A 27695-nucleotide genomic window follows, 5' to 3' on the forward strand; every position below is an offset into this window, starting at 1 on the left:
TGATGATCGTATGTATAATAGCCATGCACATGTGCACACGCACATAATGCAACATTCATGTGGCCTGGTTGGATGTTTTGCATCAGCACTCCTATAAACTGTAATTGTCTTTTGTTTTTTATACACCAAAGACTGCAGACAGACCTGTTTGTACTGCGCACCTTGCGTCATGAGTGACCTAAAAATAAGCAATTATATCCATCTTGTTTGCTAGAAGTGCCAAAACACATTAGGATTGTAATTTACTTAAGCCTTTATATGACCATGTAATTGCATGAGTAACTACTGAGGAGTGCTATAACATGGATTGTTCTCACCTAAATATTTTCTGTTATCTAACAATGTGATAAGTAGGCCGAGCAAAACATTGTTATTCACTGCAGATGACCTTCTTTCTTGGCCCGTCACAGCTGTAGACATAGGGTATGTTGTATGGGTGGTCCTGGATGGACTAGCATTTTATGCATTGCATAATCTTGAGATGAATTTGACAGCATCTATAGAGGAAATTGATCAAATGTTAGCATGTTTATTAGCCAGTTAACGTTAGCCAGAGACTTATGTTACAAGAGTCTGACACTTCAGTTAATGCATGACATTCAGTACATTAGAAAATCAAATATCCAGGCTTATCAACTGGTCTCAAGGTGCTTTTTAGTGGATTCATGAAGTCACTTAGCACAGGTGTTGTTCATCACAGTAATAGATGATAATCTGAAGAACCCTTTTCCACTATAAAGAACCTTTTATGCAATGGAAATGTTCCATAGATGTTAAAAGTTCTCCAAGGAACCATCAATGACTATAAAGAACATTTATTTTAAAGAGTAATGACAGATCCATGAGCATAACATTTATGAGTCAATAAAGATCTTATTATGGGGATATTTTTTATTTATTTTTTTGGAAAGATTTCCATTTGCTGCTGTACTTACCCAGAATGTCCAAAGCCAGCATGAAGAGCATGAAGGGCACTCACGGTTTCAAGAGCATAAAGTGAGAGCATAAAATTTCCACAACTCAATCCACCCTAATGCGACTGTAAACGCGATAATGAAACGGAGCCAAAATTGGTGGAATCATTTATTAAAAGTGATATTTAACTTCAGAATTGAACATAACACAGATTAAAAGTTAAATCAAGATGTTTGCAATAATTATTTTGCTCTGTTCTAATAAAAATGTAGAAGATTAAAAGATGGATTTAAAAAGATCAACTTTTTCATGAAATTGAAAAAAATGTAATTAGTTTCTTGAGTGAAACATTTTCTTAAACCCTTCAGTTTTTCTATATTAGGGTCTCAGACACAAACTGCTGATGACAGGCCTTTTTCTGGCCGATAATCAATATGCTTCCTAATAATATATTAATATTTATCTACACAGCTATATCATTTTTTTTTAACACTTAACTAAACAAAATAATGAACATGTCAAGCTCTATTTACACTCATTTTCACATTCAAGAACACCTCCTCTTATCCAAATATTGGTTTAGATTGAGTCAATTTGGCCCAGCTCCACTGAGTAATAATTTTATCAAGTGTACCAACCTCTAAAAGAGCAGATATGTCCTGTAGGTTCTGATTAGTGTATACCCAGTGCGGTGGGATTTTTCTCTAAAGTGCATCTCTGTACATCCCTATTTACAATAATACATACTACTGATATAAGATATATCAGAGGTCGTATAAACTGAGCGGCCATGTTCCTCAGATCGGCTTGTACAGCAGGGTTGTGACATATTTCTTCTTATACCGGTGGGTGGCACTCAGAACCATTACGCCATCCTGTCAGAGAGCCAAACGAGATACAGAGTCATCAGAACAGACTTGAAATCAATGTGGGTTCATCTCACAGAGCTCTTTAAGTTGCTTTACCTTAATGGACAGAGCGTACAGGTGATTAAGCATGACGTGATTGGGCTCAGGGAGCAAAGCTGGATCACACTGTTGGAAAACAAGAACGCATTTCTATTAGCAGCATCTATACTGGACCTTTCAATGCAATTATGCAAATGAAACACTTTTTAAGTAATAAAGTGTAGAAATACAATTAACACAATTACTCTAATTACATCAGAGTTTCCCAATCTGGGCCTCGATCCCCAAAAGAGGGTCATCTGAACATCATTTATATTGGGAGTCTATTTTGACCAATTAAATAACATGACTTTTTTCATAAAAATATCCCATGCTTTTTCAATAATTAAAATCCAAATCAATTTGCTAGTTAATCATGTGATTGTGATCAACTGTGAACCAGATCAACCTATTCACTAAAAAGACAAGAATGACTCACATCACTATGGCAAGCAAGTTCACACCAAGAACATTAACTACAACGATAACTTTATTAGTGTTCCAACCATGGTGTTTTTCTGTGCTGTTATTGTTGTGGTGTGGTCTGCGTTCTTTTATATTAAGAATGATTATTAGAACTATATCTTTATTGTTATAGGTATCATCCTTGGTGTGAACGGACCTTTACTCTATACAAGAGCAATATTTGCAGATAAGAGCTATAAGTGCACATAATGTTATAGATTCTAAAGTTATAGATAGAATTGTGTATATTTAAGCTGAACATTTTATTTTATAAAAATTACTTTTTGATATTATTGATACTTCTTGAGTGCTATGAGATACAACTATTAAAAAAAAAAAAAGTTTCCTAAACTTTCTTTTTTTTCTTATTTCTTTGTTGTCCGTTTTATTTTATTTTCTGGATTCTGTGTTTTAGGATTTAATAACAAATGAATTTATAAAACTTAAAATTTTATAAATCTTTAAAAATGTAATTCAACTTCTTTTTTGTCAAATAAAGTACTGCACATCTGCGCTTTTATTGTATAAATTACAGCAAGGACTGAAAAAAAAAAAAAAACATTTTAATTGTGAGATATTCCTTAAAAATATTTTTCAATAAATTGTATTATTATTATTATTATTATTATTAAGAAGTACATTTTACTACACAATAGTCCATTTCTGTCGTAACTTCCAAGTTAAACGAAACTTTTATTTTGGCGGGTTGTAGTGAGTTTCTGTGAGTATGTGCAGTAGACAAAAACACAGAGCATAGTGACTTATGAGTAATGTGATTTAATAACCAAAGACACTATTCCAAATATCGCAATTTGAATTTGATTAATTGTAAAAACCCTACTTTTGATATATAAATTCCTTACATTCCAGTAAAAATCATTGGGCCTTTCATCAAATCATTTAGTAGAGAATGGTACTATGATGGTTACCTAACTGTCATTTTTACAGGCCTAATGCAAGGTACTCACTGAGATGCCCGTGTCCTTATTGAGGATGACCTGTAGGAGATGAGGGGGCAGGATGGGGGGGGATTTGAATTTCTCCTCCTGTTTGGGGACGTAAGAGTCCTGATGGTACGGCCCAGGAGGAGAGCTGGACAGGTCTATAATCAATAAATACAGTGTGTCATAACAACCCACGACTGACCATTTTTGGCCATTAATCATGTAGCAGATCGTTTGGAAATGGAAATGTGGAAATGGTTGTGTTCAAACCTGACATGTCAGAGCATTTCTGTGAATCCACCATGAGTGCATCGAACACCTCAAAGTCTGTCTTCTTCACCTGGATGATGTTGTTGACCGTGCCGAGCTGGTTGGTCACCACAGGCTGAAGAGAAAGAAGGTCAATATTGCTGGTTTTATAGTACTATGGAGGATAATGATGATGATGATGATGATGGATGTCTCCGTCACCTCTGTTGGGTCATGTGTCCACTGTCCATCCACGAAGAATTTATACTGGTGTTCACCCTCAGGCAAATCCACAATCGCCACAAAGTTGTTTTGACTATTGAAGACACAGAGGTAAAAATTTATGTTGTTAAATGAATGAATTTGTAGTTAAAAGATATCAGAAGAATGCTTTCAGCAGAAGACTTCTCCATTTGTAAGTAAGCATAACCAATCATCTGTGCCCTACAGAGAATGATGTGATTCAAGGACCTATCAGCGCCATCTAGAGTTTCATGAGTTTCATATTTATATACTATTATATTTTTTATTAGCTTAGCAAAAAGTTTTCATTTTGATTTTAGTTTAATTTTTAGCAATTTTGCTTCATAATTTATCTTATTTTTTATTTTAATATAACTATTTAGGTTTAATTTTATTTATTGTAAAATGTTACTTACCTCCTAATCAAAGGTATCTTATTGGTCCAATTATTAAAAGAGCCAGAAATATAGACCTCTCTTCCAGCTCCCGTCCACCGAAACACAGTGGGTCGATCTAAAGTGAGAACCTTTTCACTGGTCTCCAGGTCTGACCTCCAGTCAATGAATTCCTCTTTTACTAATGGTGCCTAATAGAAAATTAAAGATAGAACACATGGTCATCATATCTAAATTATGATATCTTCATAAGCGAACAGATAATGTGAGCCAGCACACACTTTGATGTCCTCCCCATGAAAAATATCGGCATCTTCTGGGCTGTCCATTAGGATTTTGGGACGGTCTCCTTCCTTAGTTCCTCGACTGTCCCTTCTGTGGGCCTTTTCCTGGCCCATGCCTGCCCTCTCACTGCTTGTGTTCCCCATAGTGCTCTTAAAAAAAGGTCACAGAGAGTAAGCAGCCAGCTGGTTGGGCTAGAAATGATCTGTAACCCAAAACAAACACCACAATAGTGTAAGAAACATGGTGATCTTAATGTAATGCATCACTAATCCTATACAAAACATGGATTTCCCCCAGCTCACAGGGAACGCTATCAGAGCTTTGGCTAACGTTCTGGCAAGGTTCTCTCAAGGTTACGAACAAACGTTATTCCAGTAACATTAATATAACATTGTTCAAAGCCATTACGCTCTCAAAACGTTATTTGTACATCCTTCAAGAACATTTTTGAGATTTTGCATATGCCCAAGACATTCAACATCATCAAATTTGCAGTAAATCATGAATGTTTCATATCCATTTTTCCATGTACATTAAAAAGCCATTTTTGGTAAAGAACTAAAAAAACTAAACATTTTGATTTCATTTTTGATTGGGTCTTTAGGTGTGCATAGGGTTTTTGGATTTTAATACTTACACTTAAGAATTTAAAGACTAGGTTTAAAATCTTCATTGAATTAAACTGATAATTTGATAAAAATCGATGACTGTCAAGTCATTGTAATTTTAGCATACTAAATAGTGATTGGTCTTAATCAAACATCTGAGGTCGAAGTCCAAATTGGTGTGAATGTGTTTTAGGTTATTCATCTTGCAAGCTCTGGCATTTCTGATTCTTACTGCTTACTCAACAAAAAAAACATTTTGACAACGCTGACAGCCCCATTAATTTAACTGCGTACCTCGAGGCACTTTTTTTTTTTTTTTTTTTTTTTGCATATGTTTTTAGAAAACCTTAAGTTACTCTACTGCAAGGTCACAAAGCTCTCAAAGGAAGTCTGGCAAAAAAAGATAAAGAGGAGCCAGTAACTTCAGCTTAAGGTTCAAACGTATGAAAGATGTATCGTCCTGATATTAAATGCATTATCCAGTCGATTTGCCTTTAGTGGCAGCCAGCCTTCATCTAAATTTCAATATCAATCTTCACTGTGACGGGAAAATAATGCAAACGCTTTGACTGTGAAGCTATGCAAATACCGTTATATTGAAATTATAAACAACCCTACGCTGTCGCGCGCCACTGCAACAACACTGTAGTAGTGCTATATAGTTAGCCGCATCGAGCATTCTTACCGACTGCAAGATTGCCACACATTTTTCATTTTTCGAAATAATTTAATTACGGTTGCACATTTTTAATGTGACAGGACTTACATTCCCTTTTGCGCAGTACTGTATGAATTGTATTCACGAGTCGCGACCGCTACTAGCCCTCGATCACAGTTATTTCGTCATTTTTTCATTCACATTGCTTATCGTCACAAACTGTACATCCTCGCAACCACTCCGCCCACCGCGGACTTTAACTCCACTACGCATGCGCGACTTCAACTACGCCCGCTAGGGGGAGAGATGCAGCTGTTTCTCTGCGCATGCGCGTTTCTTATAACAAACTAGGGGAACAGCACACAGCAGTATGAAAGGGAGACTTTGAGGGTCAGACTTACTGTGTTTTCAATAGCGTCCGCTGTAGAAAGCTCCTAGATCACTTATAGTTTGCCACAGCTCGTGTTTTCAGGGGTTTTTTTTGTCTGCTGAATAAATAACCCACTGAAGAGATGCTTTCACAGCCTTGCTTTCATTCGTGTTAAAGGGATAGTTCACCCAAAAATGAAAATTCTGTCATCATTTACTCACCCTCATGTTGTTCCAAACCTGTATGAGTTTCTTTCTTTTGCTGAACACAAAAGACGATATTTTGAAGAATGTTGGTAACCAGACAGTTGACAGTAGGCTAGCCTATTAATAGACTGGAGCAGATATGAGGTCACTTTGTAGGCCAACTGGCAGTTAGCGTCACACTGGTTCCCTCAACAAAAATCCAATAGGAATTTCCCATAGGGTTTTGGATTATCGCTAAAAACGAGCTCTGTGGCCAACAAAAGTTTAGGATACTTGAACGTTTTGTCCATCAAGATAATTATCACAGATAAACACAACTTTTATGAATTTTGAAGCCTAAATGCAGTCGTCAGAAGTAAAAAGCTAAAGGTAGGCTATAAACGATCTACACCACGGTCACACAAATTCAACGTCACCATCACTAAGCTTCCGACAATTCTCTATCTTATAAGTTTTTATCTAAAAACATTTTCACAGAACATTTGAGTTAGAGTAGTTTAGCACAATTATAAGTATAACGAGGCTGTAAAAGTGGACTGAGTTTACCTGTTCAGCGTGATGATGTTTAATCTCCTCGACAGCCTCTGTAACGTTAGTCCCATTTAGCCACTTAGACCGCCTTTTTCAAGACACTTAACAGCTTTAAAAAAATCACGAGTGAGGATATACTGATGTTATGTCGTAGAATAAAATGTGTCTTGAGCTTGTGTTCAATACAAACCTTATTTCAGCCATTTAACCAAAACCCTATTCAAAAAAACCCACTGACGATGGAACCGGAAGTGCTAAAATGCTAACTCGCTTGCGCGTTTTGGCCTACAAATTGATGTCATACCTGCAGCTGCAGTTCTCTATTGACTTCCATGGTATTTTTCTTTTCCTATACCGTCAACTCTCTCGTTATAACATTCTTCAGAATGTCTTATTTTGTGTTCAAAAGAAGAAAGAAACTCATACAGATTTGGGACAAATTGAGGGTGAGTAAATGATGACAAAATTTTCTTTTTTTGGGTGAACTATCCCTTTAAAAATCAAAGATGGCGCTCTGTGAATAAGGTCTATAGGGGACTCCTTAGAAGCTAAATCTTTATTAAACCATGTAACGTAGTAATAGAACACCCATGAAATGAAGTGTGCAGCAGTTTTCACATTTGTTTCCACATGAAAGGTCTTTTTATTTGTTTTCATGGCATTTGGAATGAAAAGTGCCTAGGTATATAATGGGAATATGTGCAATGTCCATTAACCGCCACTGGATGGAGACATTTAACCACAAGATAGAGAAGAGACCAGACGAGATGATGGTCTCGGGAATTAAATTAAATTGATTTTGCTTTCATTTTAAGATCCCAAAGATAGCTATATTGAATGTGTATAACTTATTTGATAACAATCCTCTTGTGTGCATGGCACATGTATCTGAGTTATCCGCTGTTAATGCTTTTCCTCAGTCTCAGTGTGTCATCAGATTCACTGTGTGTCATGCAAAGTGCAATTACTCCCCCACTGGCTTTCCCTCTGTCATAACCAGTGTTGCAGACCAACCACTACACACACACACACACACACACACACACATTCTTTCTCCTCTTTCTCACCCTCCCACTTAAACATGCAGTGAAAAAATGCTGTTTAATTATGCATTAAAAAGGAAGATTGCTGTGCAAAAACAAGAATGTATAACATCTTCTGCTTTTGCAGTCTGAGTTGAGCCTTACAATCAGAAAAGGCAACATTTGAATACCAGAATTTGCATTTGTGATCCCCTTCAATTTCATCCTATTAGACACTGCTTTGCTCACACACATAGACACGCTACACGCACCAGAAAATACTATAGGAAAAGAGAGACAAGTAGATCTCAAACCATGGCTTCAAAGTCAGGAAATCTAGCATTTTAAGGGCGGAAAATTGCAGTTCAACCAGAGTTCCATTTCATATTAATCTTCAACGCCTGACAATTCACATACAGCAAAAGCAGACGGTTGCTTTTGAAATTACAGACTCTCTGTCTCGCTTCCTTTTACTGGAGCTTCAGTGCTAAATACGTTATTTATGATGATAACCTAGCTTTACATCAGTATACACATTACTGTACGTCTCTTTGTTTTGGCCATACAATAGCAAAACAGATGTAATGAACTTGACTGACTAGATAGTCTACTTTTGGTCTGGTAAATGGTCTAATGCATCTCTTGAAGTAAAAAACCACTATGAAATAGGTGTCAAATGATTCTGTGTAAAGAAGGAAACTATAGATAGAAATCTGTGGCACTGAATTTATGATCAGCCTGTGAAGGTGAGGAGTAGCCTATTTTAAAGATGACTGCGTCATATAGACAAAAAGAGGTCAGGAGAGTGCATTATAGCTGAAAACGCTAAAAGAATGGGTTGAATAATTAATGAAATGTGCTTTTAAAAATAGAGACAAAGATGTGGGGCTAGACGACTAAGACTCCGTCAGCTGCGTCTCCTGCTCTGTCTGATTAGTGTGTGAAACTAAATGTAGCATTAAAAAGGAAACTGGGGTTTAATTATGCATTTTTGTTTTCATATTTCACCCCAAAATCAAAAGAAGAAAAAAAGAAATAAAATTTCACAAAAACTAAATGAAGAGTATTACATTACAATACGTATGCAAAAAAAAACCCAAAAAACACATAAAGGCAGTGCAACATACTGTATTCTGTAACACATAAAATTCTATTAATATTATTTCCTTATATAGGCTATAGCTTATATAAACATGAAAATATGAAAATGTCTCTCTCTCTCTCGTATATAGCCTGTATATATATATATATTACATCTTAAATTCTTAAACATTCCAAAGTTAAGCTGAACTTTATTAATTGGCATATATTACATGTATTTTGCATATTTACAAGATAAAAATACTGTATTTGTGTAAACTATAGCAATACAAAGCACCCCAGTAAACATTAAATAAGGGTAAGCTTATTGTCATGAAAATGCTAATATTTTAATGGACCTAAATTAAGCCAAATTTCCTTTAAAAAATATATGCAAAATCTTTTTTTTTTTTTTTTTATGAACCCTGCTGGTATTTTGTAGTTGATGCTATGTTGAAAGTTCAAGTTTTATTTACATCTTTAAACGAATCCTTCAGAAAAAGACAAGTGTGTGCTGCTTTAGTTTTTCTTCTTTACATTTAGGCTACACTAACAACAAATTGAATTCTGCTCTTTAATCTAATTCACCTACTGACATTCCAAGCTGGTCTAGAGAGCATGAATGAGTGCTGAGGAGACACCGAGTGATGAGACTCGGCTTTCAGCCAGACTGTCCTCCAGCTGATGAGTGATCTCTACTGCGCTGTGAAACGTCTTCGCTTCAGTGGATCTCAAGACACAACTTACCTCAGAATCAAAGGAAGGTGCTGTCAGTAACACATCATCATGTGTACGAGTTATCCATTACTCCATATCCAGACTATCTAGACAAATGAGCATCTTAGCTGATTCAGGGTAATGCAAAAGAAAAAAAAAAAGCACCGCAAGCTAAGCTAAGTACTCACTTAGAGTCCTTCAACATATTGTTTTCCGAATGGCAGTCTGATATTGCCAAGAGAATGTCAGATGCAGGACAGGCCCGATGGGACAGCGCAGAGGCAGTGACGCTGTGCATTACCAGATGTGTAAAAAGCTCCCTGCCAGGGGCCATGTCTGTCACATCTGCTACTGCAACTTCCCTTAGTGCTCTCCTCTGAGCACAACTTTTATTAGTTTTATTACGGCCATCACCGTTTCCAGCTGTTCCGTTCCGACAAATAATCATCATGAGGGCCGACATAACACATCTCAATTTTTAATGGCATTTCACATGATCGAAATTGTGAATTTGTTTTGAATTCTCTGTAGTAAAGAGCATATAGATGTAAGTGAAATTTGTTGAGCAATTTGTGTACCAGTCTTTCTATTTAGGGTGCTCAGCTGTTTAGGGTGCTATGAGTGTCCTCAGACTGACAGACAGGTAGGCAGGCAGACACACACACACACACACACACACACAGAGAGAGAGAGAGAAAGAGAAAGAGAGTCCAATTGGCAGGCAGGCAGACAAAATCAATCTTTTGTCAAATCAACTTAGATCATTTATGTGGTTCAGATAACTTGATATTTTGTGTTTCTGTTGATTTATCCAATCTCCTTCATTGTATAAACTAATTTTTTATTTTATTTCAATTAACTTAATATTTTAAAGGGGTCATATAATGGTATATGCACTTTTACAAGTTGATTGTACTGAAATGTGTGTTGGCAGTGCCTGTACACAACCATCATAAAATGATAAAAATCCATCCAGTGTTTTTTTTTTTATCTTCTTTTATATGTTTTCCCCCCATCTCAAATCAAGCTGTTCGACCTAGTGACGTCATACCCCCCCCCCCCCCCCCCCCACGATTGTTGATTGACAGCAGCGTTTCAACACAGACCCGCCCTGAGCGAGCTGTCTGTCATCATAGTCCGCGTGTCATTGTTGATACACTGGAGCAGAATGGCGTCTAAGCGATTGTGGTGTTCTGTTCTTGGGTGTAATAAGGAACACAGCAGTCATTTTGATGTTCCTAAATCCGAACCGCTGAAGACGCAGTGGCTGAGTTTGTTTTCAAAGGGAATATTCCCCACAATCAACGTCAATGCTTTCATGTTTGCGCGAATCATTTCACACACCAGACTGCTTTATAAACGAGGTCAGTACAAAGCTGGTTTTGCTAAGAAGCTGCTCCTGAAAAAAGGATCGGTACCAACTATTCGTGTTCCTGCTGCACCTCCAGAAGAAGAAGTGAGTGTAACGTTTTATTAACCTTTATATTAATCTTTGCAAATCGCTAGCACGCGTCACGATGAATGCGGCTAAGGTTTACACTCAGGGTACATTACGGCATGTTTTCTATGTACGACGTTCTCAATATAATTCATAATCCCACGTTTATAATGAACGTGTTATGGTTATTGTGTTATTGTGTTACAAACGGTGTACGCACAGAACAGAGGGGCGGGGTGAGCAAAGCTCATTATCATTTAAAGACACATGCACTTAAACGGCGTGCTGAAAACAGAGCTGTTTTTGACCAGGGAAAATGAGTGTTTTCTTACAATACTAATGAGAATTTTTAATTCTTTAAGGCAACCAGGTTACTCACTTTTTCAAGTAAAACCAACAGTAATGTTTTTACAGTGTATAAATGACTCAGACCCACACAGCTGAAGAGTAATTTTTGGAGTTAACGTCATGCATTTATTTTCAACACTACCAGCAAAACTCAAGAGTATTGCACAGTCCCTTGAAATAACTGCCTAGCACAATCCAATACAAACCTTCTATAAGCAAATACAGTGGATATGACCATATAAACAAGAGCGGATATGTTTCATATATACCCCCCTTAAACAGTTCGATATAATGAGTGTTTTAACCCACGTGCCATTTTACATGATTTACGCCTAATAAAAAAGATTTTAGAAATTATAAAGTGTTTTCATCTTCAACATGATCATACTGGAAGGAAGGAAGAAAGATCTGAGTCGTTTTGTTTAGGCAGTAAGTTCTAATCCTTTCAGGGCTCTTTCCTTTAAATTAGCATTTTAATCTTTTGGAAGATTGTACATTTGCATCAGCTATTTTAGGTAAACACTGAGTAAAGTCACCTCAACAGGTGTTACATTTTTTACAGACCCAGTAAAATATAATAATTCTGAAAGTAGTGAGTTAAAGAAACATCAAATGAAAAGTAAAACAACAGGTCATGATGACACAAAGAATGCAAGGAAGGATTATGGTCTTACGAGGCCCCGTGTTATTGCTTTTTCCCCAGGGATGAAACAAATTATAAAATTAAATCTTATAATACTTTTTAATTGCGACTTTGCATTCCACAATTGCTATTTAAAAAAAAGTCATTGTTTTAGACTTTTTATCAACCTAGTGAGCTGCTTTGCTATAGACCTATACATATAGGTAGGACAGAATCCTGAAATGAAACCTTAAAAGTGAACAATTTGAACTGATTTTCAAAGCAACTATGATGACTGGATGAAACACACAGGATAGACTTGACTGACAACTGATTTCAACAGAGTCTGGCATTAGCATGTTGCTAAGCTAACTATACCTACTATAAAAAATATTGGGTAAAATAGTTGATTTCAATTAGATCTTTAAATAGAATTCATAAGTATTTTATTATTGAAATAATCATACCTATTTTAATAAAAAAATAAAAAAAAGAATAAGTAGGTTGGAACCTTAGAAAGAAGCATGCTAAGACTTGACTGATTCAAAGACTATTGAATTACACAAGATGTGTCACTCGTATTGTTTTGAATGGGGAAAAGTCTAACGCTCCATATGGTGGAATAAGTCCCGCCTTCTAAATAAGAGCCAATTGCCGATTGGTAAAATCATCGTCATGATTTGAGCATTTAGAAACACAATGTATGAGACAGTTGTTGTCAAATTTCATTGGTGATTTCAAATATTAAATTTAATCGTAAGCTTGGCGAACAGTTTTGAAAAAATGTATGTTTTCCCATTCAAATAGATATGCACTTGCATGACCGAGAGGAGTTTCAAAGATGGCCGCCGAGTGAAATGACTTGACTTAAAGGGACTTTGACTGATTTCAATGGAGTTTGAAATTAGCATGTTGCTCAGCTAATGACATACTATTCTTAAAACTATAAAAATACATAGAACACAGATATTGGGTACAATAAATAGATCTTTAATTGGAACTTTTAATTTGTGTTCTTTAATATTGAATTATATGATTTTTGTCAAAATTAGGTATCTTAGAAAGCTTCATAATTAAGTTTTTGGTAGCTAAACTAAGAAATACTCTAATAACCATAAATATTCACAAACAAATACTGGGTAAAATAAGATTCAAATAGATTAAGGTGGCAGCTCACTAAGTTTTAGAAACGAATCAAAAAGACCTTATTTCACAATCCAATCAATTCCCCATAGATAGAAATCAAGTTCTGCCCTACTTTTTCCACATTACATATCCTCTTTCACTCAGAAATATAATATGGAAGCAGAAAATTAAGAATCACAACTCATAATGCGACTTGTCAAGTGACTGAAAATCTTCTTACTATTATCTTAATAGTAATGTTTAAAAGTAGCGTTTGTCTGTCAATAACAATTTTTATGTTTCCTTTGTTTTCACTTGACTCAGCTTAAGGCCCCTGGCAGTCTGGAAGCTCCTTGGCCTGGTCCATGATCCATCCCTGAATGTATGGGAATAAATACAGATACAATATTTCGTATAATATATATATATATATATATATATATATATATATATATATACAGTATACATATATATATATATATATATACAGTATACATACATACATATATATATATATATATATATATATATGTATGTTTATGTATACTGTATATACTATAGTATCAATATATAGCATCTCACTTTGATTCATGTGCCCACCATATTCTCTGTATATTCATATTTTATGGTGACTGAAATTAGATCAGCAATGATCCGACTACTGCTCACACATTGATCCCACAACTCATTCGGCTAGAGCCACAACTGTAAAATGGTATAACACGTCAACATCAAAAACACTACGCAAACACTGTGGTGCTGTAATTTTGCAAACGTGTGACAGGTTCTCTGATCGAAACAGTTACTTGGTCACAAAAATCAAAAACCAAACAAGCTCGTGAAAGCTCAATTCTGAAGTGCTGACAGATGTGCTATTGTTCAAGAGCGTTGAATTTGTCAGTGTGTCGCTAGATTGGGTTTTTAGAGGAAAAATCCATCGATGGCTTGTACAGTCTTTGAGTGTGGTGGCGCACTCATTTGCTTTTGACTCTCGTGTAACTCTCGCTTTAGTCCTCTGTATACCTCTTGCTCGTGAATCTGGACCCAGGAAGCCCCTCTGGAAGTCTCAGGCTATGTGGCCGCGGTTAGAGTGGCAAACGGATGTGCATGGCTGAGCTGTTGGGCCTGGAGGCCAGGATGTAGATGGCGCTCTCCCTCAGGAAGTTATCCCAGGTAAACGGTCTGGAAAACATGATGGTACAATTACTGAGAAAGCTATTAAACCACTTATGAAAGCCAAATCTTACACTTGTGATAATTATAGACCTATTTCAAACCTTCCTTTTCTGACAAAATTTTTAGGAAACTATGTGTCCGCCCCCAATTCTCCTTCTGACAGAGACATGATAATCTTTTGTTAAAGTCTTATAAGCCATGAAACAAGCTAATCAGCCACGAGGTGAATCACAACACAAACTGTGATTTGAAGCAGAAAAGTTTTTGATAATCGGACAAAAAGATAAAAGTACAAGACTGTACTTAACAGTTTTAGTGAGGTAAAGAACTACAATCCCATGAAGCATTGTGTACAGAATAATCAAATAAAAAACGATGGAGAAATATAAAACTGCTCATTTACAAATGTTGATAAATATATTTTAAGTATATTGCTAAATATGCATATATATTCAAACATTTCAGAATTCTGAGAGTGTAGCGAGATCGACTTGATTATGTAATTCGCATTGCTTCGTGGGAGTGGGCAGAGCCAAAGAGCTTTTTTTGGAGCGTGTTGCTTTTTCGACTATAATTGGTGCACAGTATCTGCACAGCATCATGGGTAATGTAGTTTTTCACCAAGAATTCTGCTGTTAAACACAATTATTTTAATATAATGTGGGCTGACGGCTTCAGTATAAGCAAGTACCATGCGTTTACAAACTCTTAGTTCACATTAGGTCTAGGTCTGTTCTAGGTGCTAACTAGAGGTTGATTGACAGCATTGTTAAGTGGTTGCTATGGTGATCTGGGTGGTTTCTATGTTGTTTCTAGATGGTTGCTAAGCAGTTGATGGGTGTTCTGTATGGTTGCAAGAACATTTCTATGTGGGGCTTATGTTCTAGTTGGTTACTAGGGTGTTCTGAATGGTTCTCTAGGACATTGCTAGGTAGTTACTGGATGGTTGATCGACATAGCATTGCTAAGCAGTTGCTAGGGTGTTCTAGATGGTTGTTAGGGCATTTCTACACTGTTCTGATCGGTTGCTAGAGCATTGATAGGGGTTATTACGAATTCCGGTTGATTGAGGTGGTTGCTAGGGTGTTTTGGTCAGTTTCTTTGCTGTTGCTAGGTTGTTGCTAAGCAGTTTATATGGTGTTCTGGATAGTTGGTAGGGACTTTTCAGGTGGTTGCTAATGCATTGATACACTCTAAAAAATGCTGGGTTGTTTCAACCCAATTTTGGGTCAAATATGGACAAACCCAAACGTTGGGTAAAATGTTTTATTTATAAATGTAACCCAACGGCTGGGTTTGTCTGGGTCTGGGCATTTCCAGGTGATTTCTATGGTATTCTGTCCGGCTTCTATACTGTTTCTAGGTGGTTGCTAAGCAGTTGCTAGGATGTTCTGGATGGTTGGTAGGGCGTAGTAGAACTAACAAGTTCTGGTTGATTGACTTGGCATTTCCAAGTGGTTGCTAGGGTGTTCTGGCTGGTTTTTATGCTGTTGCTAGGTGGTTGTTTAGCAGTTGCTAGGGTGTTCTGGATGGTTGGTAGGGCGTTTCCAGGTAGTTGCTAGAGCATTGATAGGGAGTTACTAACGAGTTCTGGTTGATTGACTTGGCATTTCCATGTTGTTGCTAGGGTGTTCTGGTCGGTTTTTATGCTGTTGCTAGGTGGTTGCTAAGTATTTGCTAGGCTGTTCTGGATGGTTGGTAGGGCGTTTCCAGGTGATTGCTAAAGCACTGATAGGGAGTTACTAAAGAGTTCTGGTTGATTGCTTTGGCATTTCTAGGTGGTTGCTAGAGTGTTTTGGGTAGTTTCTATACTGTCGCTAGGCAGTTGCTATGTTGTTGCTAGGCAGTTGATAGGGTGTTTTGGGTTGTCCCTTGGGCGTTTCTAAGTGGTTGCTAGGGTGTTACTAGGCGGTGCTTAGGATGTTCTTACATGGTTCAGATTCTTCCTATATTAGTCTATGACTTTTTTCAACAGATTTGAATGAGAATCATGGAAAATGGGATTTGATCATTATGGGAGCATGCAGTGCATCTTGGGTGATAGACCATCTGCATTGTAAGTGAATACACACACACACACCAACCTGTTGTCATTCTCCATGGCTTTATCTCTGCTTCTCTCGCTGCTGGAACTGGCAGGACTGCTCTCAGATATTGGACCAACATGGCTGATACTGCAGATGAAGAAAGCAAGCTGAAACACACGCTGTTTGATTCAGTCACACCCACACAGACACACACACACACTACTGGACAGCTCACAGCAGGCATCACTTCTACCGGCTCTGAGTTTTCACAGTCTCATTTGTTGTTCTCATGACACCTCAGAGCCCGGGGAGACGATACCTAACCACCGGCAAGACAAAACTAGTTCATTCATGCATTCAGGACTTGAATTGGAATTCAAAATGCATTCTCAATTCAACTCTGAATGGCTCACAATCCTTGTATACAGTAGTCTCACAAACTGCAGACTTTGCATGCCATTCAGTACACTGAAAGGATCTGACAAACTTCATTGAGTGAAATAAATTCATTTGAAATATGAACTTCTTGTAATTAAGTTCAATGATGTGTGAAGCAAAACAGAGTGCCACCATGACCAGTGCATTGAACATCGACCCAAACATCTCCTGCAGAACTGGGACCGCTCAGAGTCGAGACGGTCTGCTTTGATCTCAAGCTCTCAGTTGATTTTAATGAGCGTAAATTAGGATGCAAGCTTAGTCATGCCATGAACAAGCCAAACACCCACAACCCCATGCACCCGCACACTCAGGCGCTCATTTAACCTGCCGTTCCCCTTCAAACTGATGAAAAATATAAGGTTTTCTCTGAGGGGAACAAAAGCTCCTCTTTTGATCTTGATAATGGGAGGACAAGATCTCATTTAATACAGCCATAGTGAACAACCATTACAGTCAGTTTAGCTTTGATATTTTTAGCCACTGATTCCTTGGCCTCCATCATGGAATATTTAGTAATTGAGGTGATAATGATTATAATGAGAATAATGATGGTGATGGCAGGGAACGTAAGATGTTTCCAGGGGAGGCCCATGCATATCGAGTGACTTACCCCATACTGAACAAAGGGGAACACAATCCCATGAGTCTGCAGGGCAAATGGACGTTCAGCAGTGGTGAAAAGGATGGGATGGTTGGTGAAAAAATAAAATAAAGCATGGAAAATGATGTCAAACCAGACTGTCCAAATACTGAATCCACAGATATGTTGATAAGTTAATCAAAATTCAATTGGCTGTAAAGACATTTATACTTTTACAAAAGATTTTATTTCAAATAAATGCAGTTCTTTTGAAATTTCTATTTATCACAGAATCCTGAATAAAATCGTATCAGTTTCCAACATATTAAGGATCACAACTTGTTTCACTATTGATAATAATAATAACAATAATAATTTTTCATCAGCAAATCAGAATATCAGAATTATTTCTGGAGGATCATGTGACATCAATGATGCAGAAAATTCAGCTTTGATCACAGGAATACATTACATTAAAATAAAATAAAAATAAAAAAATTAATTATTTCTATTACAATATTATTGTTTTTCTGTATTTTTGATTAAATACAGCCAGGTTACAACAAGGAAAACATCTTATTTAAGTATCAACCATGTCTCAGATATTTCTCCACAAATTCATAATGAATCTGGGTGATGACGCTTGAGGAATGAAGGATTCAGGAGGACAATTTCTATATTTGAGGTACCTGGCTCCATTTTCGCCCACAAATCTCAGCAAAAATGCATCATTCTGACTTTTGGGCTCTTCGAGCGAGGTTTGAATTATGATATGACTGGCAAAATGCGATCTGTCAAAGTAAGTCCTTGTCCTTGGATTTAGCCTGTCATTGAAAATCTTTCTCCTTTCCACAGATGACTTATCCAACCGGTTATATCATCTAATTTACGTTATGCATTAATCCCAAAGTCAGAACTGTCAGCAAATGCGCTGCTTAAATGATTCATATTCCCCCGGTAGAGTTACTGAACTCAAAGTTAGCCAGTAATTCATGAGTAGAGATGGGGGATACATGCTAATAAAGTGAGAGCAGTTAGCATTGGCTAGCAGCTCGTGGAGGCATTGGCAGCTTGACATGGCTATAAAAACTGCCGAGCTTGATCCGATTTGTTGCTCCCAGAGGACAGGCAAATTGGACGAGTCCCTGAAATGATTTTGAAGTGTTTTTCTGAAGTTTATTGTTGATTATGTAGGAGGCTGTGATTAAGAACCGTTTAGAAATGTCTCGCTAACTGTGATTAGCCTCAACGTCTCTCATATAATTGGCTCACCTGACACTGCAGGACTGTGATTCTTTGTTAATCTTGTGGAACCAGGAGGTTTGGGCTCTCCTGGCTTCGCCGGCAGTAATGATCCCATCTTTGTCCTGGTCTAGACTCTGGAAAACGGCCCGTGCCCGATCCCTCTCCTTCGCTGTGAGGATTCTCACCAGCGAATTCTGGATTGAAAATAAACACAGAAAAATTTCCATAATGCTTTTGGTTGATTGCTTGATTTTTGGTATAATTTAGCATTTTGAAAGTATTGAACATTAAAAAATGCTTATAAAACAGATTACGCTTGTAAACTCTGATTGGTTTAGCCACGTTTGAAGCTGTTTATTCATATAAACGCACACCTATGTTATAATATGTAATGTCCAAACTGTAATAATATGTCACAATATTACTGTTTTTACTGTATTTATTATTAAATTATATTTGATTGATAAACATTAGTTTAAACATTTAGCATATCATATTATTTCAATGCTTTGAATAAACAATTTTAATGCAGTGCATTCATATTTTACTCACTGTGGCCTCTTTTGGCCTCAGGAGACAAGTCAAAAGCATTTTTTCCCCTAACTGAAATTATACCTTTTAAATTAAAATATATAAAATATTATATTCAAGTAAAAAGTTCTAATTTCGTTTTTCAGCCATTTTGAAAGCCCTACCTCAGTCCGGAACTTCTGCAGCACTGAGAGTGACTCGTGGTAGAGGAAGTCAGACCACTCAATCTGACCCTTCTTCTCTGGATCCAGAGCTGCAAACTGAGCCAGAACCTCCTCTTCCTCTTCATCGGTCAAGTCTCGCTCAAAGAGCTGCTTGGTCACAAAGTGCCTGTACTGAAGGAGTTCATCTGACACCAGGCACGACTCTGAGCAGAAAGTGGGTGAGAGGAAAGTTACAGCATCAATCAATGGAAACAGTTCAGGGCTAATTACAGTACTGATGTGATAAATGAGTAAACCTTTAATTAGCTTCCTTAGTTTACTCCACAAAGTCACATATTTAAAGCATGACTCTAGAAGAGGCTGTTAAAATGGGACTGAGAGAAACACCTGGAATGATCTTGCACTGCTTGAAGGTCTCCATCAGACTGTACATCTCTTCTTCAGTAAGCAACAAGTTCACATTATCCTGAGGGATGAAGAGGAAGAGTCTTTCAGTTATGATAGAGCAGGGAGTTCACTTTAAAGAGAATAATACATTACACTGCTTCCTTGCTTGTGGACTAATTGTTGAAACAACTGTTTCAACAGGAAATGTATTTTTAATACTAGTAAAACAATAAGATGAGAACATTGTGCTTTCACTGCTAAATTGTAAGATATTTAGAGATGATTTTAGCATGTACAGGATGATGATGCATAATCCAATATATTTACAAAGTGGAATAAATGGAAAAATTTGCTAATTTAGTGAGAGCACATTTTAAATCGTGAAAAGGTAAGATAAGTAAGATCTAGTTTAACTTGATGTACTAAAATAACTCAAACTGAAATAAAAATGAATAAAAAAAATAGACATAACTTTTTTTATAATGACAAAAACTCATAAAAAAATGAAAATGGAAAATATAAAAATAAAAACTAAATTCAAAAGTATCTCAATTATACTAATATACACTACACAATATTTACTGATTAATAATACCAATCACATACTGTACATCAATATTTGCTGCAAAAAGCCTGTGATGTGGCAGATTAGTAAACCGTGGAATGGATATTACAAAAAGTGGTTTATTTGTTGATAAGAATTCTAAATTAACACATTAAATTGACAACTCTTGTAAAAAGGTTTTTCTTTTTTTTTAAATGACTTAATGAGAAAAACATCTTACATAAAGCCTCTGGGCCCTTCAGACTGAGCCTTAAAACACTGTTACATTAATTATCTTCAGCAGCAGGTGATTCAATCTTTCTCTCTCCCTTTATCTTTCTAAAAAGGCTAAAAATCTCTGAACGAAGGGTAATGAACGGCCTGACTAACTCGGCTCTTAAGGAAACCTAATGAGTTTGAGGTGTAAGAGGTGCAGGAAAAAGCTCTCAGTGATCAAATGACAGCTTGTCCTTTCATATCAAATTCAGAGCGAGATTTCTTTCCTGGCTGAAGCTCTGCCTTCAAACAAATGCTGTCAGAGCCCAGTAGCACTGGGAGTAGCTGTATGTTCAATCAGCTTTTCTCAGCCTGATGAGAACTCATCTGAACAATGGCACTAGAGCAGATGGGGAGGGTAATTCTCAGAGGTTCCTCCATTTCCTGTCAGCGGTGACTGTGAGATTCACTCCTTTTCTGAGGATGATCATTGAAATGAGATTGGATTTCATGTCTATTGTGTTTTCTATGTCCCATTCTCAACAGACAGGGGTCAGAGACCCCAAAATGAAGAACAGATGTTATAAACAATGCTTAGCGAGAGGTGGGATTTACCATGGTCTCGAAGGCCACATACATACTCTGAGCAGGTACACAGATGAGAATGTTTGCAGTCTGTTGTTCATATCTCAGTGGTAAATTCTCTGACCCTCTGGAAGTATGTGATTTGAAATCTGCCATCTTTGCTCATGGGTGAGCAAATTTTCCCATTAGTTATGGGCATTTTTTTGTAACCAATAAATGCCATGTGACTATGGATCTGCGGGAAGTTTACATCATGAGAACACTGATTGGCTGATGGCACCGCAAGAACATGCAGTTCCAAGTCACCAGTGACTACCCAGCGGCCAATTCTCCACAACACAAACTGACAAACACATCTTAATAGCAAACACACACACACTCCCCTCCTTCTCTCTGCCCTCGGAGACAAGAAGTCTCCAAACTCATCCTTTCCAATCATCCTACTACCTGTCTGCTTGATCCTATCCCCACTCATCTCCTTCAAGCCATTTCTTCTTCAGTTGTACCTGCACTCACACACATGATCAACACCTCTCTTCATACTGGTACCATTGCCACAGCATTTAAGCAGGCTCGGGTAACCCCACTGCTTAAGAAACCCACTCCAGCACTTTCATTACTAAAACACTTGAACAAGACGTGTTCAACCAAGTGGACAAGAAGAAACTGTGGAACATGTTATGCTATACCGTAGAAATACAAGGCTGAAAGGAGGATTCGAAATGCAAAATCTAGCAAAAATGAAAATGCAATTTAGACTAGGAGATATTTTACAAAATAACTCGGGAAATTAATGTTATAGTTTTATTTTTCAATATCTTAAAATAAATAATTTGTGGGAGAGGATATTATTTATTTATTATTTATTTATTTATTTATTATTTGTAAAAAGGGTGAGAGTATGTCATTTCGATCCACACTCCATACCAGTCGGTGGCGGTAATACACCATTTCGTTGTTTGTCACCCGCCAATAAAATTTCAAAAAGAAGAAGAAAAAGTTCAGTGTCCGGTATTGTCTATGTTCAGTGTAGGTGCGTTCCATTCGACAGGGTCCATACGCAGTGTTCACTGCTCCCCTACTCCCTGAGCACGGTATATCAGTTGAAGTGGACTTCACTGACAATACCCGCTCATTTGAAACGCCCTGCAAACGTCATCAAAGAAAGTCAACGACGGGGTTTAATTATTATATTATATATTTACAATTAGATTGCACTATTTTACAACTACCTAAAATAAAATCACTTTACTTCACAAACTAGCTAAGCTGGCTGCATTCACTGAGGTAAATTATAATCATCAAAAATAGTATGTAATATTCACAACAATAACCGTTAAAAATACTGTCATTTAACAATGGCGAAATGTATGAATACTTACACACACGTTAGTTCTGACCGTTCTGACTGGTGATGACGTGGTGCGCGAAATGACAGTTGGGTGATCATCGCTCTCCACTTCCTGTGAAGTGATGTATCGATGTTCCCTTATTCCCTATGCCGTGCGCAGTGCCCTTCGAACTGAACATGTTCGCTCCCTTCGGATTGGAATCTCACTTAAGATGGCGGAATACCCTGTGAAGTGCACTTCGCAGTCCACTTATGGTCAAATGGAACGCACCTTGTGTGTTGCTATCCGTTTGCCTTCCTGTTAGATCTTTAGAGAATAAACCTTTTGAATTGAATTGTATACGTCTTCCTCATCTGTCTGCCAGCAACCACCCGTGACAGAACACCGGACCAAACAAGTGAATGCGTTTGTAAGATTTTTTCTTTTCCATTTTCGGTGTTCAGTTATTTTGTTCCGTTTTCACCCCTGCTTGCACCATGGACTTTCCGGCAGTTAAACTCATGTGCCTTGAGCAGGAAGAATGCTCTCTCGAGGAACATTTAGAAAAATTTCTGGATCTCGCCCATCAGACCACCTTCCCGGATAACTGTCTGTGCACCTTCCTGGATGTCGGACTCAACGCCGCCACATGTGCACAGTTATCCGGGGAGGTTCCTCGAGGGAGCTTCGCAACAAATGTGGAGTCGGTGCAGGGATCCTGCGGATCTGCGTTCACCGTCGAGGATGCCGCCAGCCTCACTCCCCATCCAGTGCCCAGCCAGAACCACCCAGACGGCGAGGATCGTCGACCTGAGCCCACTGCAGGTAGCACGACGGAGACCGCTGTGATGAATGAGCCCGCGCCCACAAGAACGACCGAGGACCTGACCAGCGCCTGACCAGGTGTGTGAGCCGGCCGAGCCATCCATTGCCAAGGGAGTGCTGGTGGATGTCGAGAATCATAAGTGAGCTCCAACTCGCCCTCTGACCTCCTGATCCCCACCTCGCTCTCGGGAGGTCGTCGCTGCGGTTCCGTCGCGGCCTCCAAGATCTTCACCATCTCTCCACTACCTCAGCTCATCGGCTGCGCGGTGGGCTCCATCCTCGCCGTCGTCGTCTCCGATCAGCCTCATGGCGGCCCTCATCAGTATTCCTCCTTGGCTCCTCCCTCCGTCAACGCCGCCGTGGGGCACCACTCTGGCTGTGGCCTGGATGAACAGCCATCATCCCCTGCTCAATGCCACCCCTTGGCTCACTCCACCTTCATCACCACCCTGGACTTTGTTGTTCGTCCTCCTCCCAGTCGTCCGTCCACCCCCTGAACCTTCATCTGCCTGTCTGTGCCACCCCTTCGCCATCCCCTCATCCTGACTACTGTAGGAGCACATCTGATCTCTTCTGGAAGATGGTTTCAGCTGCGGCTGGCATAATAGCTAAAAGCGGACTCACCATGCTTAGAGTGAACCCTTGGTATTTCTAGCTGATGTGATCCTAAATGATCTGAGCCTACCGGGAGGGGGCGTTCTGTCACATTCACGTTAGTTTGGACTCGTTATGTTTTGTCATCACCTGCCTTTGTCACTCATTTGTTGTCACGGACACTAATCACATTCAGCTGTGCACTCATCAGTCACCATCATTAACACCAGTATATATGTTCAGTTCTGTGTCAGTTCAGTGTCCGGTATTGTCTATGTTCAGTGTGTTGCTATCCGTTTGCCTTCCTGTTAGATCTTTAGACAATAAACCTTTTGAATTGAATCGTATGCGTCTTCCTCATCTGTCTGCCAGCAACCACCCGTGACACTCGCAAAGGGGAAAAGCTAGCTAGCACGATAATATGTTGCATATGTGCATATGTTGCTTCAGCTCAAAGTTTTCTTTGTTGACGTTCCCCATCATCAATGACTTTTGAAGCTCTTATAAGCATATCTCCACACCAGGTTCATGTCATATCAGTTCGAGATTTTATTGCTGTTTCTGAGCAAGAAAGGGCTGTAATTATCTAAATTGTCACACGACTAATCACAGTGCTTATTCTATTGAATGGCAAATCCCACATTTGACGCCAAGTGCCAAAATCAGTTTGACAACCAAGCCTGGACTCTTAATTAATTTTCCACCACGGTCTTCTTGTTAACACTTACTGATGCTAAATTTCATGCTCAGAGTTCCCCATCCCGCTCTAATTTCACATTAAGCCCTAGTTTGTCCCACTGCACTGAAATACTACTGAAGACAGACCAGCTTAGTTTTTCTATGTTCTCTAGCTTTAAGATGTAAGGTGGACCAAGTGACATTCCTGGTAGGACGGAGTTCATACATAATTTTATTTTATACCCATAACAGATTTCGTAACTTTGTTTTATAACAAAAAGGGGAAGGTCTTAAAAGGGACAATAAACACACAGAGCTCAATGCGAAGGAGATTACTGGTTACTTGCCCTGTCAAAATTTTCACTGGCCCCACAAAAAACTAAAAAACTAAAACTATTTTAAGAAATAATGTTAAATAAAGTGAAGTAAACAGTCCGTAATAAAATAAGAGCAAATGAAAAAATTACAAGCAATAGCACAAATAAATAAAAAAAATTTACAAATGAAATAAACAGATTTCGGTTAGGTCAGGTAGGGTATTCAGGTACAAAATACTATAATGTATAAATTAAATACATATTATTTCAATTAAAGCTAAAGAGGTCATTCAGTCAAGAGTAGATTTGAGTAAAGTTTTTAAATTAGCTTTTGTTCTTTAACTAACATTAATGACACAAGACAGCAGCAGGTATTAAGCTACTGTCACTTTAGTCCCGGTCACGTTGGAAGAAGTTACCGAGCTGGGGACTATTTTTAGGCGCTGCGTCATATCACTACGCCTGCTGCACCCATGTTACGGCCGCACAGTTCCTTGATTATTACGCCGGAATGAGAGTAGTTCCTAGCCATATAGGCTTAGAAAATCGCAACTTTTCATTTTCCGTCGATCTTAGTACACGGTTTAACTACAGAAGAGTCAAGTTTTAAATAGGAAAAATATTGAAACTCTTTGGTCATTTTGAAAGAAATGCTACTGGACTCATCAGAATCAATGATCTGTGCTAAGCTATGCTAAAAGTGGTACCGTCAGACCCGGAGTTCGGCTGAATGGATTCTAAAACGGTAAAACTCATCTGTTTAACTCTGGGGGAGATGTAAAATGAGCATATTTCCGAAAAAAGTGGAGTATCCCTTTAAGACCTAATCCACGGATCTGAAACACATTCGATTTTCTCCCAACTGTTTACGTTCATTAAAAGTTTTTATTTTAACTCAGTTAAGACTGTGCTTTCGAGGATACTCATCAAAACGGGCATTTTAACATAACTTTGTGTGTATTCGTCTGTTTAATCATGGTAAGACGCAAAAGAGAACTCAATGGCGCACTTTCTGAGATGCAGCTCTTGGTGTGTGTGGTTTGTGTGTATGAATTGAATTTCTTTCGCGTCTTTTTGCGCTTGAATGGTTTAAAATTGTTAGAATTTTTTAATGTTTGTGAAGACCGTGGTCACGTACTGCTTTCTAGTTTCTAAATAACAAGTGGATTTTTACCAAGTGGCCGAAAAGCATCTGGAGCTGAACTGAACATAGCACCAATTTTCCAATTGGACTTTTTTTGGCGTGGAGCCAGAGTGGGCCAAGCTCCTGATTGAGTGGGCCAGGCCCATCCTGGCCCCCCTTTGAAGCAGGGCCTGCTTGAAGATATGTAATGGTATTACATGAAGTAAAACGCATGTGTCCCTTGAAAGCTATATGACAGCGTAATCCCTAGTCTCAACATCTCTTGTCCTCGACACACACACACACACACACACACACATACACAGACACATGTGGATTAGGTTGTAGCGAGGGCAGAGTGAGAAAACCAGACACATAAGCTGTGAATTAGCCCTCCAAGGAAATGCACGCCAGACATTTCGCCAACAACAAGCCGCTTCACATATTGTTTTGAGGGATGTGTCCACAGCTGTTAATGTTTGCAATGCAGCATGGGATACATCCCATTTGATGGTGTGAGTCTACTGGAAAGCAGCGAGTGCATCTGGAGTGTGTAGCAGCATCCTCAAGAGTGCTACAAAAATGTCTTACTCGCTCAACAAATGATTTAAGCATCAGCAGCCTGTGCGACCAAGATAAGCGCTCTACTTCACGCTGAAGGACGCTTGCACGCTTTGGCAGCCCACTTTTTAATTTCATAGCCAGACTCCTCGAACGCTGGAAGAAAGAGCACTTTGAACAAAGCCCAGACTCTCTAGCATTACACCATCATCTTGATACGCTCACCACGCTGACCTTTGCGAGGAGCTGCACAGGGTAAGGATCTGTGAATATATGCTGGGCAACAGGTGGTTTATATGCTTGATCACTTTATCAGCACTTCTTAAAGGAACGCTCCACCGTTTTTTAAAATAGGGCTTATTCACCTTCTTTCCTACATTTAGAGAGGTGGGCAAATGCATTTTTGTCTCAGTGCATGGATTGTTTTAGTTTGACAGGGTCGGCGCGAGCTTAGCTTAGCATAATGAATGGAATCCTTTGTTGCCAGCTAGCATGTCCTGAGTAAAAGTGATTAAAAAAAACAACAACAAAAACACCTAATTACTTCTTGTGGCCTGCGTATTCACAACGAGTACAAATAGCGATGCAGATTAAGACTAGGCGATTTCCTAGGCAGATATTGACTTGGGACTATATTAGGGGGAAGCACAGGCGAAGCACTGCTACTTGGGCGCAGAGATATCACACAACACATGAAATCCCACAACTTGTGAATACAGGTATAATATGGGTCGATCTATACATGCGTCATGTTTAAAATAATCACTTACTCTGTGGACAGCTGTCCATTTGGTCCATTCGGCGTGGGGCGTTTTTTCCAGTTCACTTTATCACACCGGGAAAAAATTTTTAGTACTGCAGGATGGATCAACGCCGTGAAATCCTCGGTAGCTGTGAAACAACTGCGGGCACGCTCATCTTGATCTGATGCGTTGAGCCTGGTCATCGATGGCAGTAACTTGTCCCACTCGCCACAGCACAGACACTCTATTTCAGTCGGCATAGATTGGCATATTCCCCCACATTCACAACACCAGTTCGTGTTGGCTCTCATCCTCACGTCCTCAGGCTGTTGAGCGTGTTCAGCTCATCTTCTGAAAACTCTGTTTCATAGAGATATGGTTCTGGCTCTTGACTGTCTGAGAAGTCACCCTCTTCGTCTCTCACAAAATCAGCCATGTTCATCGCCATTCATGTACTGT

General features: G+C 38.5%; 2 protein-coding genes and 1 long non-coding RNA gene across 6 annotated transcripts in view; all 3 read right to left on the reverse strand.

The window, feature by feature from the left end:
* Positions 1 to 1070: 1070 nt before the first annotated feature.
* Positions 1071 to 5982, reverse strand: prkab1a (protein kinase, AMP-activated, beta 1 non-catalytic subunit, a). The gene is made up of 8 exons (XM_084400661.1): positions 5818 to 5982; positions 4440 to 4645; positions 4180 to 4349; positions 3743 to 3836; positions 3542 to 3656; positions 3296 to 3429; positions 1881 to 1949; positions 1071 to 1790 (listed from the first exon to the last, which is right to left on the reverse strand). The coding sequence occupies exons 2-8, from the start codon at positions 4584 to 4586 to the stop codon at positions 1713 to 1715; spliced, it is 807 nt and encodes a 268-aa protein (XP_084256787.1). The 5' UTR covers positions 4587 to 4645; positions 5818 to 5982; the 3' UTR covers positions 1071 to 1712.
* A 128-nt stretch (positions 5983 to 6110) lies between these two features.
* On the reverse strand, positions 6111 to 7037 carry LOC311285164. Its single transcript, XR_014626310.1, has 3 exons — positions 6832 to 7037; positions 6301 to 6413; positions 6111 to 6194 (listed from the first exon to the last, which is right to left on the reverse strand). It is a non-coding gene; the product is annotated as an uncharacterized lncRNA (long non-coding RNA).
* Positions 7038 to 13440: 6403 nt separating this feature from the next.
* The window catches only part of phf24 (PHD finger protein 24), a 38608-nt gene continuing 24353 nt past the window's right edge, over positions 13441 to 27695 (reverse strand). For 2 of the 4 annotated variants that reach the window (XM_084400653.1, XM_084400654.1), the window contains 6 exons: positions 19720 to 19798; positions 19333 to 19535; positions 18665 to 18831; positions 17423 to 17458; positions 16429 to 16518; positions 14162 to 14350 (listed from right to left, as the gene is read on the reverse strand). In XM_084400653.1, coding sequence (XP_084256779.1) covers positions 14254 to 14350; positions 16429 to 16518; positions 17423 to 17458; positions 18665 to 18831; positions 19333 to 19535; positions 19720 to 19798 — 672 coding nt within the window. In that variant the 3' untranslated portion in view covers positions 14162 to 14253. Of the gene's footprint in view, positions 13545 to 14161; positions 14351 to 16428; positions 16519 to 17422; positions 17459 to 18664; positions 18832 to 19332; positions 19536 to 19719; positions 19799 to 27695 lie in introns of those variants that run through there. The other 2 variants (XR_014626309.1, XM_084400655.1) reach the window with 2 other exon arrangements.

The sequence above is a fragment of the Rutilus rutilus genome (genome assembly GCF_951802725.1).
Source record: "Rutilus rutilus genome assembly, chromosome: 25".
In the NCBI taxonomy this organism is placed as follows: domain Eukaryota; kingdom Metazoa; phylum Chordata; class Actinopteri; order Cypriniformes; family Leuciscidae; genus Rutilus; species Rutilus rutilus.

Excerpts from the sequence above, each read along its gene's own strand:
- prkab1a (XM_084400661.1), bottom strand. The coding sequence starts at position 4,586 with ATGGGGAACACAAGCAGTGAGAGGGCAGGCATGGGCCAGGAAAAGGCC. Across the intron at positions 3,837-4,179 it reads AAGATACCTTTGATTAGGAG|TCAAAACAACTTTGTGGCGA; the intron begins GTAAGTAACATT and ends TGTCTTCAATAG. Across the intron at positions 1,950-3,295 it reads ATAAGGACACGGGCATCTCA|TGTGATCCAGCTTTGCTCCC; the intron begins GTGAGTACCTTG and ends GTTTTCCAACAG.